The 19,423-nt window shown below is 37.7% G+C and overlaps 1 protein-coding gene across 3 annotated transcripts in view; it reads left to right on the top strand.

Moving 5' to 3' along the window:
* Positions 1-19,423, top strand: part of LOC100660990 (protein NPAT) — a 69,743-nt gene that overhangs the window by 10,467 nt on the left and 39,853 nt on the right. For all 3 annotated transcript variants that reach the window (XM_064288888.1, XM_064288887.1, XM_064288889.1), the window contains exons 2-4: positions 1,629-1,747; positions 16,876-16,936; positions 19,008-19,080. In XM_064288888.1, the coding sequence (XP_064144958.1) occupies positions 1,629-1,747; positions 16,876-16,936; positions 19,008-19,080 (253 nt within the window). The remainder of the gene's footprint in view (positions 1-1,628; positions 1,748-16,875; positions 16,937-19,007; positions 19,081-19,423) is intronic.

Genomic DNA, 19,423 nt, shown 5'->3' with positions numbered 1-19,423 from the left:
GAACAGGAATAGGCTGTCAGGACAAATAAAGTGTTTGTTTTTTTTTTTTCTTTTTTTGTGCTTTAAGTGAAAGTTTACAGCTCACGTTAGTTTCTCATACAAAAATTTATACACACGTTATCTGGCCTAGTTGTTCTCCGTATAATGTGACAGCACACCCTTCCTTTCCAACCTGTATTTCCTGTGTCTATTCAACCAGCTTCTGTCCTTTTCTGCCTTCTTTTCTCGCCTCTCAACAGGAGCTGCCCATTTAGTCTCATGTGTCTACTTGAACTAAGAAGCACACTCTTCGCAAGTATCATTTTATGTCTGTAGTCCAGTCTGATCTTTGTCTGAAGAGTTGCCTTCAGGAGTGATCTTAGTTTTGGGCTAACAAGAGAGTCTGGGGGCCATGTCGTCTGGGGTCCTTCTAGTTTCAGACCATTAAGTCTGATCTTTTTACTAGAATTTGAGTTCTGCATCCCACTTTTCTCCTGCTCCATCAGGGACTCTTTGTTGTGTTCCCTGCCAGGGCAGTCATTGGTGGTAGCCGGGCACCATCTACTTCTTCTGGTCTCTGGCTGATGGAGTCTCTGGTTTATTATGTGGCCCGTTCTGTCTCTTGGTATCATATTTTCCTTGTATCCTTGATGTTCTTCATTCTCCTTTGCTCCAGGTGGTTTGGGACCAATTGATGCATCTTAAATGGTCACTTGCTAGCTTTTAAGACCCCAGATGCCGCTCACCAAAGTGGGATGCAGAACATTTTCTTAATAAACTTTGTTACATCAGTTGACTTAGATGTCTCCTGAAACCATGGTCCGCAGACCCCGGCCCCTGCTACTCTGTCCCTCGAAGTGTTTGGTTGTATTCAGGACAAATAAAGCATTCTTATGTGTGAACGTACCAAGCACTGATACATAACGTTGCTTGTAAATGTCAGTTAGACGTGAATGTTAAAAGTGCTTGTTGAAATAATAGGACTTTGATTCCTGAAGGGTGTAAATATTAAAAATTGCAGAAGGAGTTCCTTTTTTACTTTTCATGTAAAGTGGGTCTTCTGTTCATCCCCCCCTCCCCCCAGATAAGTGAAGTATACAAATAAATAACCGTATTGGGAGAATGTAGTTTTTTGATTATCCAGTGAATAAAGGACACCATTATTGACCTGTTACTGTATGCCATCGAGTTGATTCTGATTCATAGCGACCTTACAGGACAGAGTAGAACTGCCCCATAGGGTTTCCAAGGAGCAGCTAGTGGAATCAAATTGCCAGCATTTTGGTTAGCAGCGTGAGCTCTTAACCACTTTGTCACCAGGGCTCCATTTGTTGACCTAGTCAGTATTATTTGTAATCAGTATTATTAAGCAATAAAGACTAGTTTTCCTGAAAGCATTACAGTGAAGTAATTGCACTTTGTCAAACACCTTATTTTCCTAGTTGTTTCCTATCAAGGAGCCATCTGCTCTGTGAATTCTGCTCTCTATTGCAGTGCAGCCTGGTGTTTCTGGGCAAGGCTGCATAGTCACAGCACTTTCACCTGAGGCTGCATCCCTGAAATTGGTAACTGCTGTAGGGTTTTCAACAGCAATTTTACAGAAAGTACAGAGATGACTGAAAGTACCTAAACTTTTATTTTTCATTTAGGTTACTTACAACAAGAAAACCTCACTTCTACCTGCCAGACTTTTATTTTGGAAAGTTCAAATTTAAAAGAATACGCAGAACACTGTACAGATGAAGGTTTTATCCCAGCCTGCTTACTGGTGAGTGATTTGTTCCTTAAGGGAGATACTTCATCATTGACCAACATAAGACAGTATAAAATATAGACTAAGACTATAAAAACATGAAAGTCTTAAAATCAACTTATCAGCAAAGTCAAAATTGGCAAAAGTTTGTTGGTCATCATGTATGACTGAAAAGACTAAGTAGAAAGTCAGCTGTTCTTTACCTTCACACTTTTATGTCAGAGTCACTGAATTTTCTTTATTCAGTGAATTACAATTTTGTCTCTGAGAATCAGTTTCAAAATGAGACCCTCATTTCTAATTTGTTTCATTGCTGCCTGCCCTTAGAGCTTTGCTTTTTTTTTTTTTTTCTTTTTACTGCCAATCCTGTATCTGGCTGTTTGCTTCTAACAAATATAAAACAAGTATTTTGGTATCTAATTCTCACCCATTTTTTAAATATCGCTAGACTAACAGCATCGTTTGGCATATAATAGGCATTCTAAAACTACATTATTTAAAATAGTATTTTGTCATTTTATTTTAAACACAACTCCCTAGTGACATTGAAACTCACAGACGACATAATGATTATCTATGTAGAAAATCTAATCTGGAAAAACTGCTAGAGCTTAGCAGGTCACAGTATACAAGGTCAATATATGAAAGTCCATTGATTTTATGTATTGTCAATGAATGTTTGGAATTTAAAATCGTGAAGAAAATATGGATACTATTTATGGTAGCACCGAACAAACAACAAAACTTAGGTAGTAAATCTAATAAAATAAGATCTATGAGTTGAAAACTACATGAAGGAAATTAAAGATCTAAATAAATGAAGAGATTTATTGTGTTCATGGATTAAAAGACGTAGTATCGTTCAGATGTCATTTCTTCCCAGTTTGATCTATAGATTAATCATAAAATTTCTGCAAGCATTTTTGTAGACAGTACCAAGCTGAATCCCATTATTTATTAGAGGCAAAGGAACTAGAATACCTCAAGCAATTCTGAAAAAGAACAAACAGGTGGCTTACACTCTGTGACTTAAAACTTATTATAAAGTTACAGTTATCAAGAGTAAGCAGTATTGATGAAAGATTAGACACATATATCAGTGGAACAGAATAGAGAGCTTAGAAGTAGACCCATACAGATATAGCCAACTGAAAGGAAATTCAGTGGAAAAAGGCTATTCTTCTCAACAAATAGTGCTGGGAAAATTGGACATCAATATGCAAAAAAAGAAGCTTTACATACACCTGATTAACCAAGATTAACCAAAATGGATCATAGAACAAAATGCAAAGCATAGAACTTCTGTGGGAAACAGAAGCGAAAATCTGTATTACCTTATGTTTGTTGATGAGCTTTTAGATACAATACCAAAAGTACAGTGTGTAAAAGAAAAAATTGATAAATTTGAACTTTGTTAAAATTTTAAAATTTCTGCTGTACGAAAGACACTGGTAAGACTATGAAAAGACAAGCCACAGTCTAGGAGAAAATATTTGGAAATCACATATCCAATAAAGGACATGTACCGAGAAATATAAAGAACTCTTAAAATTCAAGAAAAGAAGTAATGGAACTTTTAAAAAAAAAAATGGATAAGTGATCTAAACACACTTTATCAAAGAAAATATGCAGGTGGCGATAAGCATATGAAAATATACTCCATACTTGCAAGCAGCCATCTAAGATAAACTATCGATCTCTACTCGTCTGGAGTAGAAAAGAAAGAAGGAAACCAAAGACTCACGAAATTAGTCTACAGGACAAATACCATATTTTTACACAGATAACGTACATGTTATATGTTTTTTTTGCTAACAGTGTCCTCCCTTCCAAAAAGTGTTTTCTTAAGCATGCTGTGCTGATTTTTTTTTTTACGTGTTACTGTAAAAAATTTGCATAGCATGTGTACAAAATACCTCACGGGCACAGTTGGCAAAAAAAACCCGTAACATGTTACTTGCATAAAAATAAGTTAGTCTACCTGAACCCCGGCTCATCTGCCCTGAGACCAGAAGAACTAGATGGTACCAAGCTACCACTACCTGACCGTTCTAATCAGGGCCACAACAAATAGACCCTGATAGAATGGGAGAAAAATGTGGAACTGAACCTCAAATTCTTAAAAAAAAAAGAAGCCCAGACCTACTGGACCAGTTGAGACTGGAGGACTTCCCGAGACTGTTGCCCGCGATAAACTCTTCAAACCTTGAACTGAAACTAACCTGAGGTCACCTTGTAGCTAAATAACAAATTGTCTCAAAAAAGTAATGAATATCACCTGAAAATACTGTGTTCCTTTAAAAAAAATTGCCTATTTGAGACCAAAAGGTCAACAATTACTTTAATAAGGATGAGAATGAAAGGGGGCAGGGAAACCAGATTAATGGAAAAAGAACAACCAAAACAGAAATAACGAGAAAGTTCACATATCGTGAAGCATGTAACCAATGTCACTGAACAACTTGTGTAGAAATTGTTGAATGGGAACCTAAATTTCTTTGTAATCTTTCACGGAAAACGCAATAAAATGTCATTAAAAAAGAAAAGAAAATATGTTCCACATCATTAGTCATAGGGAAAATGCAGATTAAAACCCCAGTGAGCTACCAGTGGAGTCCCTGGATGGTGCAAATGTTTAATACGTTTGGCTGCTAACCGAAAGATTGGAAGTTTGAGTCTCCCCAGAGGCATGTTGGAATAAAGTCCTGGTGGTCTACTTCCCCAAATCAGCTGCTGAAAACCCTACTGGACACAGTTCTGCTCTGATACCCATGGTGTTGCCATGAGTCGGAATTGACTCAGTATCAATGGTTTTCTTTTCTGTTTGAGTTACCTGTTAGGTTGGCTAAAATACAGTGCTTTAAAATTGACAGGTACTTCATGGTGAGGATGCAGTGCAGCAGGAGCTTTTATTCAGTGCTGATGGGAATGCAAAATTGTACATCCCCTTTGGAAGACAGTTTGTCATTTGCTTATAAAGTAAAACACGTACTTACCGTGTGATGCAGCACTCACACACCCGTGTATTTATCCAAGTGAATTGAAAATTTATGTTCAGAGAAAAACCCCCATGCTAATGTTTACTCCTAGCTTGTCCTTCAAAAGGTGAATGAATAAACTAACTGTGGTATATTCACACAATGGGATACTACTTGGCAATAAAAAGGAGCACACTATTCAGACAACAACATGGATAAATTTTTTTTTTTTGAAGACTTTCATTTTATTTTGTGTTCAAGATGACACATTGAACCTTGACTTTTTTTTTTTTTAACTTTTATTGAGCTTCAAGTAAACGTTTACAAATCAAGTCAGACCGTCACATACAAGTTTATATACACCTTACTCCATACTCCCGCTTTCTCTCCCCCTAATGAGTCAGCCCTTCCAGTCTCTCCTTTCATGACAATTTTGCCAGCTTCCAACGCTCTCTATACTCCCATCCCCCCTCCAGACAGGAGATGCCTACACAGTCTCAAGTGTCCACCTGATACAAATAGCTCACTCTTCATCAGCATCTCTCTCCTACCCATTGTCCAGTCCCTTCCATGTCTCATGAGTTGTCTTCGAGAATGGTTCCTGTCCTGTGCCAACAGAAGGTTTGGGGACCATGACCGCCGGGATTCCTCTAATCTCAGTCAGACCATTAAGTCTGGTCTTTTTATGAGAATTTGGGGTCTGCATCCCACTAATCTCCTGCTCCCTCAGGGGTTCTCTGTTGTGGTCCCTGTCAGGGCAGTCATCGGTTGTGGCCGGGCAGCAACTAGTTCTTCTGGTCTCAGGATAATGTAAGTCTCTGGTTCATGAGGCCCTTTCTGTCTCTTGGGCTCATAGTTATCCTGTGACCTTGGTGTTCTTCTTTCTCCTTTGCTCCAGGTGGGTTGAGACCAGTTGATGCTTCTTAGGTGGCCGCTTGTTAGCATTTAAGACCCCAGATGCCACATTTCAAAGTGGGATGCAGAATGTTTTCATAATAGAATTATTTTGCCAATTGACTTAGATGTCCCCTTAAACCATGGTCCCCAAACCCCCGCCCTTGCTCTGCTGACCTTTGAAGCATTCAGTTTATCCTGGAAACTTCTTTGCTTTTGGTCCAGTCCAGTTGAGGTGACCTTAACATGGATAAATTTTAAATAAACTTTGCAGAGTGAAAGAAGTTGAGACCCAAAAGGTTCCATATTGTATCATTCACTTATATGACATCATGGAAGATTAAAACTATGGGAACGGGAAATGTATCAGTGGTTGTCAATGGTTGGGAAAATGTTGGTTACAAAGGGCCATATAAGGGAATTTTGGAAGTGGTAGAGCTGTTCTCTGTGGTACTGTCTTAGCGGTTACAGGACTATGCCTTTGTTAGTGTTCGTAGAACTGTGACCTTTATATAATATAAAAAAGGAATGAACCCATATGTCAGAGGATCCCGGGATAAAATGTAGCCTATGAAAAATAGATCTTAACTTTCTTACAAATGTATAGTGTAACCTCATTGAAGGGAGTGGAAGAAAAGGAGCTAACTGAAGTAACATTGAAAAACAGTGCTTTGACTTAACAGCACAGGCTACACACAAAAAGAATGGTACAGAGGTATTGTACTCTTTGCTAACAAATAAAAATTCTAGATAATGGGGGACAGGTTCTCACTGTGTGAGAAAGAAGGTATAAATGAGTATAAGAACGAAACCTGTGGTGCTAGATTATAGTCTAAGATACCCATATGAAGTCATGTTTATTTTTATATGGATACAGAAATAGACTTGTTTTTATCTGTGGGTTGGTTGTGTGTATCTGGTAAGAGGGCTAGAAGCACTGCTATTTCAGTAGCAACAAGCACATATAGCACCCACATCTTAATTTCTAAATACCATTCTCCAATAAATGGAACCAGGGCTTCTGAAAGAAATGACTGATTCTAGGACTGAGGCAGGAAGAATACATGATGAGCTTGGGGCATCGTTTAATACTAGAAAGTAAGAAAGTGAAAGGAAAAAACAAAACAAAACTGGGATCAACTCAATAGAGTTCTAAGTAGCCAAAGCTGGAACAATATGAACAACAAAATTAGTAACGAGTACTATTAGATTATAGCCCAAAGAATAAAATAAATATACATACTGATGTAAATAAATGATCGAGTGAACAAGTGAGTGGGGGAAAACGGACAACCTTTCTTACAGAAGAATTATATTAAATGTAGATACTCTCCCTCCAAAAAGTAGAGCTTAATTCCTTTCCCTTTGTGTGTTGATGTGGCATAGTGACTTGGTCCTAACAAATAGTGTATAAAAGAAGAACCTGTTGCTGTCGAGTCAATTCCGACTCATAGCAAGCCTGTGGGACAGAGTAGAACTGCCCCATAGGGTTTCCAAGGAGCACCTGGTGAATTCCAACTGCCGAAGTTTTTGGTTAGCAGCTATAGCTCTTAACTACTATGCCACCGAGGTTTCCAACAAATGGTTTATAGCAAAGGGAAAAAATAAATTTACAGTGGAAAAACTTGGCAGACACCATCTGAACCGAGTGATCCAGGATAGTATCATCAGTAATAAATCATGTTGATACAGTGTACTCACTAATATGATGTGATAAGAAGGGCACTTCATCTCTGTGGCAATCTTCCCAAAATTGGATAATCCCAATCAAATCATGAGAAAACATCAGACAATACTCTCAAAAGGACGTTCTACAAAATACCTAACCGGCACTCTTCAAAGTGTTAAGATCAAGAAATACGAGAAAAGACTGAAAAACTCACTGATTGAAGGAGACTAAGAAGATCAAATGACTAAATGCAAGATGTTACCTAGTTTGGATCCTGGAACAGAAAAATGACACTGGTGAAATCTGAATAAAGTCTATAGCATAGTAAATAGTATTGTACTAATGCTACTTTAATTTTAATAAAAGACCAACGACTTCTTCATTGCTAATACCTTTTTTCACCAACATAAACGGTGACTATACATGTGGACCTTGACAGATGGACTACACAGAAATCAAATTGGCTACATCTGTGGGAAGAGACGATGGAAAAGCTCAATATCATCAGTCAGAACAAGGCCAGGGGCCAACTGCAAAACAGACCATCAGTTGCTCATGCAAGCTCAAGGAGAAACTGTACAAAATTAGAACAAGTCAACAAGAGCCAAAGTACGGTTTTGAATATATCCCACCTGATTTTAGAGATTATCTCAAGAATAGATTTGACGTGTTGAACACTAATGACCAAAGACCAGACAAGATGTGGAATGACATCAAGGAAATCATACATGAAGAAAGCAAGAGGCCATTAAAAAGGAAAGAAAGAGAAGACCAAAATGAATGTCACAAGAGGCTCTGAAACTTGCCCTTGAATGTCGAGTAGCTAAAGCAAAAGGAAAAAATGATGAAGTAAGAGTTGAACAGAAGATTTCAAAGGGCAGCTCAAGAAGACAAAGTAAGGTATTACGATGACATGTGCAAAGACCTGGAGATAGAAAACCAAAAGGGAAGAACAAGCTCTGCATTCTCAAGCTGAAAGAACTGAAAAAATTCAAGCCTCGAGTTGCAGTATTGAAAGATTCTATGGGAGAATATTAGATGACTCAGGAAGCACCAAAAGAAGGTGGACGCTAAACAGTCATTGTACCAAGAAAAGGTGGTCAACGTTCAGTCATTTCAGGAGGTACCATAGGAGCAAGAACCAATGGTGCTGAAGGAAGAAGTCCAAGCTGTGCTGAAGGCATTGGCAAAAAACAGGGCTCCAAGAATTAATGGAATACCAATTGAGATGTTTCAGCAAACAGAAGCAGTGCTGGAAGTACTCACTCATCTATGCCAAGAAATTTGGAAGACAGCTACCTGACCAATCGACTGGAAGAAACCTATATTTATGCCTATTCCCAAGAAAGATGATCCCACCAGATGCAGAAATCATCAAATAGTATCATTAATATCACATGCAAGTAAATTTTTGCTGAAGATCATTCAAAAGTAACTGCAGCAGTATATCGACAGGGAACTGCCAGCTATTCAAGCCAGATTCAGAAGAGGACTCAGAACCAGGGATGTCATTGCCGATGTCAGATAGATCCTGGCTGAAAGTAGAGAATACCAGAAAGATGTTTACGTGTGTTTTATTGACTATGCAAAGGCATTTGACTCTGTGGATCGTAACAAATTATGGATAACATTGTGAGAATGGGAATTCCAGAACACTTAATTGTGCTCATGAGGAACCTGTACATAGACCAAGAGGCAGTTGTTCGGACAGAACAAGGGGGTATTGTGTAGTTTAAAGTCAGGAAAGGTGTGTGTCAGGATTGTGTCCTTTCACCACACTTATTCAGTCTGTATGCTGAGCAAATAATCTGAGAAGCTGGACTTTATGAAGAAGAGTGGGGCATCAGGATTGGAGGAGGAAGACTTGTTAACAACCTGCGTTAATGCAGATGACACAACCTTGCTTGAAGCACTTACTGATGAAAATCAAAGACCACAGCCTTCAGTATGGATTATACCTTAGAATAAAGAAAACAGTTCTCATGACTGGACCAATAAGCAAGATGATGATAAATGGAGGAAAAAGTGAAGTTTTCAAGGTTTTCATTTTGCTTGGATCTACAATCAACACTCATGGAAGCGGCAGTCGAGAAATCAAGAGACACATTGCATTGGGCAAATCTGCTGCAAAAGACCTCTTTAAAGTGTTGAAAAGCAAAGATGCCACCTTGAAAACTAAGGTGTGCCTGACCCAAGCCCGTGGTGTTTTCGTTCGACTCCTATCCCTGCCTGAAGAGTTGGCTTTGGGAATAGTTTCTGTCCTGGGCCTACAGGAGGCCTGGGGACCATGACCACTGGTGTCCTTCTAGTCTCAGTCAGACCATCAAGTCTGGTATTTTCTCGAGAATTTGGGGTCTGCGTCCCACTGTTCTCCTTCTCCCTCAGGGATAGCCTATTGTGTTCCCTGTCAGGGCAGTCATCGGTTGTAGCTGGGCACCGTGTGGTTTTTCTGGTCTCCGACTGATGTAGTCTCTGGTTTATGTGGCCCTTTCTGTCTCTTGGGGTCGTAATTACCTTGTGTCCTTGGTGTTCTTTATTCTCCTTTGGTCCAGGTGGGTTGAGACCAATTGATGCATCTTAGATGGCCGCTTCCTAGCGTTTAAGACCCCAGATGCCTACAAAATGTTTTCTTAATAGATTTTATTATGTCAGTTGACGTAGACGTCCCCTGAAACCATGGTCCCCAAACCCCTGCCCATGCTACACTGGCCTTTGAAGCATTCAGTTTATTCAGGAAACTTTTTGCTTTTGCTTTAGTCCAGTTGTACTGACCTCACCTGTATTGTGTGTTGTCTTTCCCTTCATTTAAAATAGTTCTTATCTACTATCTAATTGGTGAATACCCCATCCTACCCTCCCTCCCTCCCCCTTCTTGCAACCGTCAAAGAATATTTTCTTCTGTTTAAACTATTCCTTGAGTTCTTACAACAGTGCTCTAATACAGTTAGTGGGTTGGTGGGCTTATACAGTATTTGTCCTTTTGCAACTAATTTCACTCAGCATAATGCCTTCCAGTTTCCTCCATGTAATGAAATGTTTCGCAGATTCATCACTGTTCTTTATCGTTGTGTAGTATTCCATTGTGTGAATATACCATATTTATCCTTTCATCTGTTGATGGGCACCTTGGTTGCTTCTGTCTTTTTGCTATTGTAAACATAGGTGTGCGTGTGTCTGTTCGTGTAAAGGCTCTTATTTCTCTGGTATATTTTCAAAGGAGTGGGAATGCTGGATCGTATGGTAGTTCTATTTCTAGTTTTTTAAGGAAGCGCCAAATCAACTTCCAGAGTGCTTGTACCATTTTACATTCCCACCAGCAGTATATAAGTGTTCCAGTCTCTCCACAGCCTCTCCAACATGTATTGTTTTGTGTTTTTTGGATTAAAGCCAGCCTTGTTGGAGTGAAATGAAATCTCATTGTAGTTTTGATTTGCATTTCTCTAATGGCTAATGATCGTGAACATTTCCTCATCTATCTGTTAGCTACCTGAATGTCTTCTTTAGTGAAGTGTCTGCTCATATCTTTTGCCCATTTTTTAACTGGGCTATTTGTCTTTTTGTAGTAGAGTTTTTGCAGTATCATGTAAATTTTAGAGATCAGCCGTTGATCAGAAATGTCATAGCTAAAAACCTTTCCCCAGTCTATAGGTAACCTTTTTACTCTTTTGGTGAAGTCTTTGGATGAGCATAGGTATTTGATTTTTAGGAGCTCCCAGTTATCTAGTTTTTCTTCCGCATTGTTGGTAATGTTTTGTATACTGTTTATGCCATGTGTTAGGGCTCCTAACATTGTCCCTATTTTTTCTTCCGTGATCTTTATGGTTTTAGATTTTGTATTTAGGTCTTTGATCCATTTTGAGTTAGTTTTTGTGCATGGAGTGAGGTATGGGTCTTGTTTCATTTTTTTGCAGATGGATATCCAGTTATGCCAGCACAATTTGTTAAAAAGACTGTCTTTTCCCCATTGAACTGTTTTGGGGCCTTTGTCAAATATCAACTGCTCAAATGTGGATGGATTTATATCCGGATTCTCAATTCTGTTCCATTGGTCCATGTATGTGTTATTGTACTAGTACCAGGCTGTTTTGACTACTGTGGCGGTATAATAGGTTCTAAAATCAGGTAAAGTAAGGCCTCCCACTTTGTTCTTCTTTTTCAGTAATGCGTTATTTATCTGGGGCCTCTTTCCCTTTCATATGAAATTGGTGATCTGTTTCTCCATCTTGTTAAAGAATATCCTTGGGATTTGGATTGGAATTGCATTAAATGTATAAATTGCTTTTGGTAGAGTAGACATTTTATAATGTTAAGTCTTCCTATCCATGAGCAAGGTATGTTCTTCCACTTACGTAAGTCTCTTTGGGTTTCTTGCAGAAGTGTACTGTAGTTTTCTTTGTATAAGTGTTTTACATCTCTGGTAAAATTTATTCCTAAGTATTTTTTTTTTTTTTTTTTTACTGTAAATGGCATTGATTTGGTGATTTCCTCTTTGATGTTCTTTTTGTTGGTGTAGAGGAATCCAACTAATTTTTCTATGTTTATCTTGTATCCTGATACTCTGCTGAACTCTTCTATTAGTTTCAGTAGTTTTCTGGAGGATTCGTTAGGGCTTTCTGTGTATAAGATCATGTCATCTGCAAATAGAGATAATTTTACTTCTTCCTTGCCAATCTGGAAGCCCTTTATTTCTTTATCTAGCCTAATTGCTCTGCTAGGACCTCCAGCACAATGTTAAATAAGAGCAGTGATAAAGGGCATCCTTGTCTGGTTCCCAGTCTCAAGAGGAGTGCTTTCAGCTCTCTCCATTTAGGATGATGTTAGCTACTGGCTTTGTATAAATGCCCTTTATTATGTTGAGGAATTTTCCTTGTATTCCCATTTTGCTGAGAGTTTTTATCATGATTGAGTGTTGAACTTTGTCAAATGCCTTTTCTGCATCAGTTGATCAAATCATGTGATTCTTGTCTTTTATTTATATGATGGATTACATTAATTGTTTTTCTAATGTTGCTCCATCCCTGCATACCTAGTATGGATCCCACTTGGTCATGGTGAATTATTTTTTTTGATACGTTCTTGAATTCTGTTGGCTAGAATTTTGTTGAAGATTTTTGCATCTAAGTTCATGAGGGATATAGATCTTTAATTTTCTTTTTTTGTGTGTGTGATGTCTTTACCTGGTTTTGGTATCAGGGATATGCTGGCTTCATAGAATGAGTTTGGGAGTACTCCATCCTTTTCTACGCTGTGAAATACCTTTACTAGTAGTGATGTTAAATCTTCTCTGAAAGTTTGGTAGAACTCTGCAGCGAAGCCATTTCAGCCAGGGCTTTTTTTTGTTGGGAGTGTTTTAATTACCTCTTCAATCTCTTCTTTTGTTATGGGTCTATTTAGTTGTTCTACCTCTTTTTGTGTTAGTTTAGGTAGGTAGTGTGTTTCTAGGAATTCATCCATTTCTTCTAGGTTTCTTCAAATTTGTTTGAGTACAATTTTTCATGGTAATCTGATATGATTCTTTTAATTTCAGTTGGGTCTGTTGTAATATCACCCATCTCATTTCTTACTTGGGTTATTTGCTTCCTCTCCTGTCTTTCTTTTGTCAGTTTGGCTAGTGGTTGATCAATCTTATTGATTTTATCAAAGAACCAGCTTTTGGTCTTGTTAATTCTTTCAATTGTTTTTCTGTTTTCTATTTCATTTAGTTCAGCTCTAATTTTTACTGTTTGTTTTCTCCTGGTGCCTGTGGGTTTCTTTTGTTGCTCTCTATTTGTTCAAGTTGTAGGGATAATTCTTTGATTTTGGCCCTTTCTTCTTTTTGGATGTGTACATTTATTGATATAAATTGGCCTCTGAGCACCACTTTTGCTGTGTCCCAAAGGTTCTGATAGGAAGTGTTTTCATTCTCACTGGACTCTGGATTTCTTTATTCCCTCCTTAGTGTCTTCAATAATCCAGTCTTTTTTAAGCAGGGTATTGTTCAGTTTCCAAGTGTTTGATTTCTTTTCCCATTATTGATTTCCACTTTTATGGCCTTATGGTCAGAGAAGAAGTTTTGTAATATTTCAATGTTTTGGATTTTGCCGAGGCTTGCTTTATGACCTAATATGTGGCCTATTCTAGAGAATGTTCCATGTGCACTAGAAAAGAAAGTATACTTGGTTGCTGTTGAGTGGAGTGTTCCGTATATGTCTACGAGGTCAAGTTGGTTGATTGTGGCATTTAGATCTTCCATGTCTTTATTGAGCTTCTTTCTGGATGTCTTGTCCTTCATCGAAAGTGGTGTGTTGTAGTCTCCTACTATTATTGTGGAGCTGTCTATCTCACTTTTCAATGCTGATAGAGTTTGTTTTATGTATCTTGCAGCTTTGTCATTAGGTGCATAAATATTTAATATGGTTATATCTTCTTGGTATATTGTCCCTTTAATCATTATATAGCGTCCTTCCTTTTCCTTTCTGATGGATTTAACTTTTTAAAGTCTATTTTGTCAGAAATTTATATTGCCACTCCTGCTCTTTTTTGATTGTTGTTTGCTTGATATATATTTTTCCCATCCTTTGAGTTTTAGTTTGTTCGTGTCTCTAAGTCTAAGGTGTGTCTCTTGTAGGCAGCATATAGACGGATCTTGTTTTTTAATCCATTCTGCCACTCTGTCTCTTTATTGGTGCATTTAGTCCATTTACATTCAGGGTAATTATGGATAGGTATGAATTTAGTGCTGTCATTTTTGTGTGTTGTTGATGATTTCTTTTTCCCACTTAATTTCATGTGCTGAGTAGATTATCATTTATATATTGTCCTTTCCTCATATTTGTTGTTGTTGATTTTGTGTCTGCTGAGTCTCTGTATTTTTCTGATATTTTATTTTGATGTGTAGGACAGTTTGTCTCCTTTGTGGTTACGTTATTATTTACCCCTATTTTTCTAAATTTAAACATAACTTTTATTTCTTTGTATCGCACTCTCTTCCTCTCCATAAGGAAGATCTGTGACTACATTTCTTAGTCCCTCTTTATTGTTTTAATGTCGTCTTCTTTTGCATAACAACATCACTGTTACCTTGTTTTGAGCGTTTTTTTAATCTTGGTTTATTTTTTTTGATTTCCCTGAGTTCACTTCTTATTGCTCTGCCCAGTGTTCTAGTCTGTGGTTGATACCTATTATTGATTATCTTACCAAAGAACTCCCTTTAGTATTTCTTGTAATTTTTTTTTTTTTTTTTTGGTTTTTACGAATTCCCTAAACTTCTGTTTGTTTGGAAATATCCAAATTTCACTTTCATATTTAAGAGACAGTTTTGCTGGATATATGATTCTTTGTTGGCAATTTTTTTCCTTCAATTTTTTATGTAAGTCATCCCATTACCTTCTTAACCTCCATGGTTTCTGCCAAGTAGTCCGAGCTTATTCTTATTGGGCGTCCTCTGTAGGTGACTTTTCGTTTATCCCTGTGTGCTCTTAAAATTCTCTCTTTATCTTTGATTTTGGCCAGTTTGATTATAATATATCTTGGTGACTTGCTTTTAACATTGACCTCACGTGGAGTTCAGTGAGCATCTTGGATAGATATCTTCTCATCTTTTACGATATTAGGGATGTTTTCTGCCAACACTTTTTCAACAATTCTCTCTGTATTTTCTGTTATCCTTCCTGTTCTGGTACTCTAATCACTCGTACGTTATTTCTCTTGGTGGAGTCCCACATGATTCTTAAGGTTTGTTCAGTTTTTTTTAATTCTTTTACCTGATTTTTCCTCAAAGATATTAGTGTCAAGTACTTTATCTTCAAGTTCAGAAATTCTGCCTTCCACTTTCTCAGTTCTGCAGCTCTGAGTTTCTGTTGAGTTGTCTACTTTGTAATTTTATTGTTAATCTTCTGAATTTTTGGTTGCTGTTTATGGATTTTTCAAGCTTACTAAATTTTTCATTGTTTTCCTGAATAATTTTAATTTCTTCAGTTGCTTTATTTGTGTGTTCCTTGGCTTTTTCTGCGTGTGGCCTCATTTCTTTCCTGATGTTTTGAAGGGTTTTGTATATTAATATTTTGTATTGTTCCTCTGTTAATTCCAGGAATGCACTTTTGTCTAGAAGATCCCTTGATTCTTTGTTTTGATAGTTTGTTAAGGCAATCATGGTTTGTTTCTTTATGTGACTTGATATTGACTGTTGTCTCTGAGCCATCTATAAGATATTGTATTAGTTTATTTTATGTTTGCCTACCGTGTTGTAACTTCCTGCCTTGTTTTGTTTTGATATGCCCAAATGGGTTGCTCGAATGAGCTAGCTTGATTATTTTCTCCTTTGGAGCTCTGACATCCTGTCCTCAGATGGCTAGAGCTGTTATCAGATACATCAGTCGAGGAGTCCGTTCACTTTTCTTGTATGAATTCAGCTCATGTGTCCAGGTAGCTCGTCATCAAGTGTGTGGTACAGGCTCTGTCCTATAGTCTTAGAGGGTCAGGGGTGATTGTTGTAGGTATCGGTATCTGGTTGCAACAGGCGGTCACCCTCTGAACAAGGCAGGGCCCTGAGAACCATCCCCCGTGTGTCTCTGAGGAAAGCGTGTCCTTGTTCCCTAGAGTGTACAGGTGGGTGGGTTGTGCAGACAGACCATGGGCACGCAGTGTTTTTGGTTGTATTGACTGGGAGGTACCAGTCATCCTTGGACCCCTGTCGCGAGTGACTGGGTGACCTGAGTGGAGCTACCAGTCCTTAGGTCCCTGATATGGATAGGTGAGGACCTTGTTTAACAGGCAAAGCAATGTCAAACATCAAATACCCACCTCTCTGCTACACAGCTGAAACTGTTGGAGTGTGCCAACAAGGGCTTATTCTCCTACCATAGGCCCACACAGGTCCATGCAGAGGGGAAAGGTACTCAAAGTCCACAGACTGGTTATGCCTGGATAGGAGCAACTTCTGTCCTGGGCTCCCCTGCTTAGTGGAGCTGGCAAATTATCTTTTCCCCCATTGCAACTTAATTCATTTTCCAAGGTCGGGAGGATGGCTCTAGGCGCTCACCGGTGCCTATCTCAGGCCCAGGGAAGTCAACCGCTGAAGCCGGCTTAAGAGCCGGGGGGTGGTGGGGGTCAGGAGATGTACGGTAAAATATATGCAAGTGCTTAATTTTTGCCAAGGCACCGTTCTCCTCTGGTTCCGGAGGTGTGAGTAGGCTGTGTGGCTGGCTGCTTATCCCTGGGCAAACTGCGCCCAAAGGCTATTACCAGCCCACTGCTGCTTCTGGGAATGGTGCTTGAGGGCTTCTCGCTATTCAGGCCCGGTAACTGCTCTCAGCTTCAGAGCCATGTCTTCCTCCCCCGACCCTCAGTTCAGTTTCTAAGCTTGTCTTTGATACTCAGGGCTCCTAGCTTGTCATAAATATACTTGTTTTACCTTTTTTTCGGTTCTTTGTTGTAAAGATGGCTGACCGTAAGCATCTGTTTATTCTACCATCTTGGCTCTCCCTCTGACTGTTTTCATTCTTGATGACCTGCTCTACTCCAATCTATATCTTTTGTTGACTTTTAAGTGATTAGATGTTTCATGGTGGGAAAATACTGAGAATTTATTATTTTGTTAATGCTCTTTTTTGTTTTGATTTCAGTCCTTATTTGGAAAAAACTTGACAACAATTTTGAATGAATATGTAGCTATGAAAGCAAAAGGTAAGATACAGGTTCAGTGGTTGTTTCAATAGTTTTATTTTTGTTATTGTTGAGAATATACACCACAGAACATATACCAATTCAAGAATTTCTACATGTACAATTCAGTGTCAGTGTTTTTTTTTAATGTCGTATATAGCATTTAAAAAAAAAATTTTTTTTTAATGCTTTATAAAACCGATATCGAGACCGTGGTGGCATAACGGTTAAGAGTTCAGCTGCTAATCAAAAGGTTGACAGTTCAAATCCACCAGGTGCTCCTTTGAAACCCTGTGGGGTAGTTCTCCTGTGTCCTATAGGGTCACTATGAGTCGGAATCGACTCAATGGCAACGGGTTTGATTGTTTGGTTTGTTATATAACATTTATTTGTTTTAGTTAAAAATAATTTTTAAAAGACATTAACGAGAAAGCTGATTTGAGTTATGAGATAATGATTTTTATTGGGAAATACCTAATTAAATACTTTGTGTATAGTGTGATAAATTGCTAAGATCTGAATTTTAGCAAATACAGCAAAAAATAATTTTTAAAAAGACATAGGATAAAACTCATCTTAGATTCTCTACCCTGAGAAACAGGCGTTGCTGTGTGTTATAAAATTTCAGACAGAAACATTTTAATTTTAAGTTCTGTGTAGTCCCAATCTAAACACAGGAGCTAGCAATAAAATCCTGGTTCATAATTTACCCTATATATAAAATAATACTTGCCGAATTGAATGATGTTTTAGGGAGAAAGTTGTGATTACTTTATTCTCTACTATTGATTATTTTAGGAGTCCTGGTTGTGCGGTGGTTAAAACACTTGGCTGCTGACCAAGAGGTCAGCGATTTGAACCCACGAGCCACTCTTAGGGAGAAAGATGTGGTAGTCTGCTTCCATAAAGATTTACAGCCTTGGAAACCCTGTAGGGCAGTTCTACTCTGTCCTATAGCAAGGGTCACTATGAGTTGGAATTGCCCTGTTGGCGGTGGGTGTTATTTCCATAGCTTGGAACGTTAAAGTAAATGAATTAGCATGTAAAAGTTAATTAGCTTAAAATTACATGGATGAAGAGAAGTTTAACATTTATTGAGTACTGTCTATCAACAGACATTGTCTGTGTGCCTTCTTATGATTCATGCCATATAGTCTTTAAAGTAATTCTGAGAAAAAGGTATTGTTTAGACCCCATTATCAGGTATGAAGAAACTGAGCGTTAGAGAAGCTAGATAACCTTCCCAAGGCCACAAAAGTAAGAATCAGTGAAATTTACCGTGCACAGAAATTTAGGGCCTAAATTTCATTTGTAACTCTTTGAGAAGGTTATTTAATCTTTATGGCTTGGTTTTCATTCCTCCAAACTATTTTAATCATCTTACAGGAATATTTAGAGTGTAAATGACATCAGGAACAATATGCTATTGGAAAACAAAGATTTATATCCCACTTTTATGTTGGATAGCTTTCTCCAGGTTGAGGTTTTTACAAGTATATGGTAAGATTTTAAATATGGTATAAGGCTCTCATTGTGGTTTTAGAGTGTATCCTAAAAAGGGTAATTAGTCCTCAAAACCTTTATCTGTAATCCTAAGTAGCAACTAAAAAAAAACTAGTGTTCCTTATTTTTAGAGGTCACTGAACAGTCACAGTAATTTGGAAATGTAGAAAGCTAATTTCCACACTGACAGGAGCTTGTATAACCTTTTTGATAATTATTTTATTATAAAGAAAATTATTCTAATTCACTTTTAAATAATATCACATAAAGCAAAGATCAGAAAAATAGCTTGCTTCTTTTTTTAATACAAGGAAGATATAAAAGCATTGGCCTGACAGAGATTCAGATGTTTCACAAATGTCTACTTCCACTCATATTGCACCTGATTACCAATGACCTGAGAAAAGAAAACAGCCTTGTAGCTTTGCAGGCATAGTGTCAGCAACTTAGAAAAAAGTTAGTTTTCCATATTGATTTAATGTGTCTTTGTTCAAATTGAATAAGAATTATTATCCATCTTGGTTTATTAAGGTTTAAATAAAAAATTTTAAAAATAAACGTAAAGTTTATTTGCCCCTTACATTTTTAGAAACATCAAATGATGTCCCAGCAATAATGTCATCTCTGTGGAAGAAGTTAGACCATACGCTTTCTCAGATCAGGTAATCAACTTATTTATGTAGTAAGCTTATCAAAATATACTTAATGATTTTGGAATGCAAACATAAATAACCATTTGGGGTTTAAATCTTTGTTAAGTCCAATATGGTACACTTACGTAACACTGATATAATTTTGAAATTGCTTTTTGTCTTGGATTGGAATAATTAGAAATAAATTATATATTTTAATAAAATATTCAGAAACGAGGAAAATGTGACTTGTAGAAGTTTAATTACAATTCCCAAGTTTCCATTGCAACTGAGAGGCAGACCTGGGGCTAGAGTGCAAGGCTTCTTAATCCTAGTCTGGTGTGAATGACTTTAGGCAATTGCTTTTTCACTG

This window comes from Loxodonta africana, chromosome 7, assembly GCF_030014295.1.
Source record: "Loxodonta africana isolate mLoxAfr1 chromosome 7, mLoxAfr1.hap2, whole genome shotgun sequence".
Classification (NCBI taxonomy): domain Eukaryota; kingdom Metazoa; phylum Chordata; class Mammalia; order Proboscidea; family Elephantidae; genus Loxodonta; species Loxodonta africana.
The sequence above is the reverse complement of the archived record's forward strand: the minus strand, read 5'-3'. Positions and strand labels throughout refer to the sequence as shown.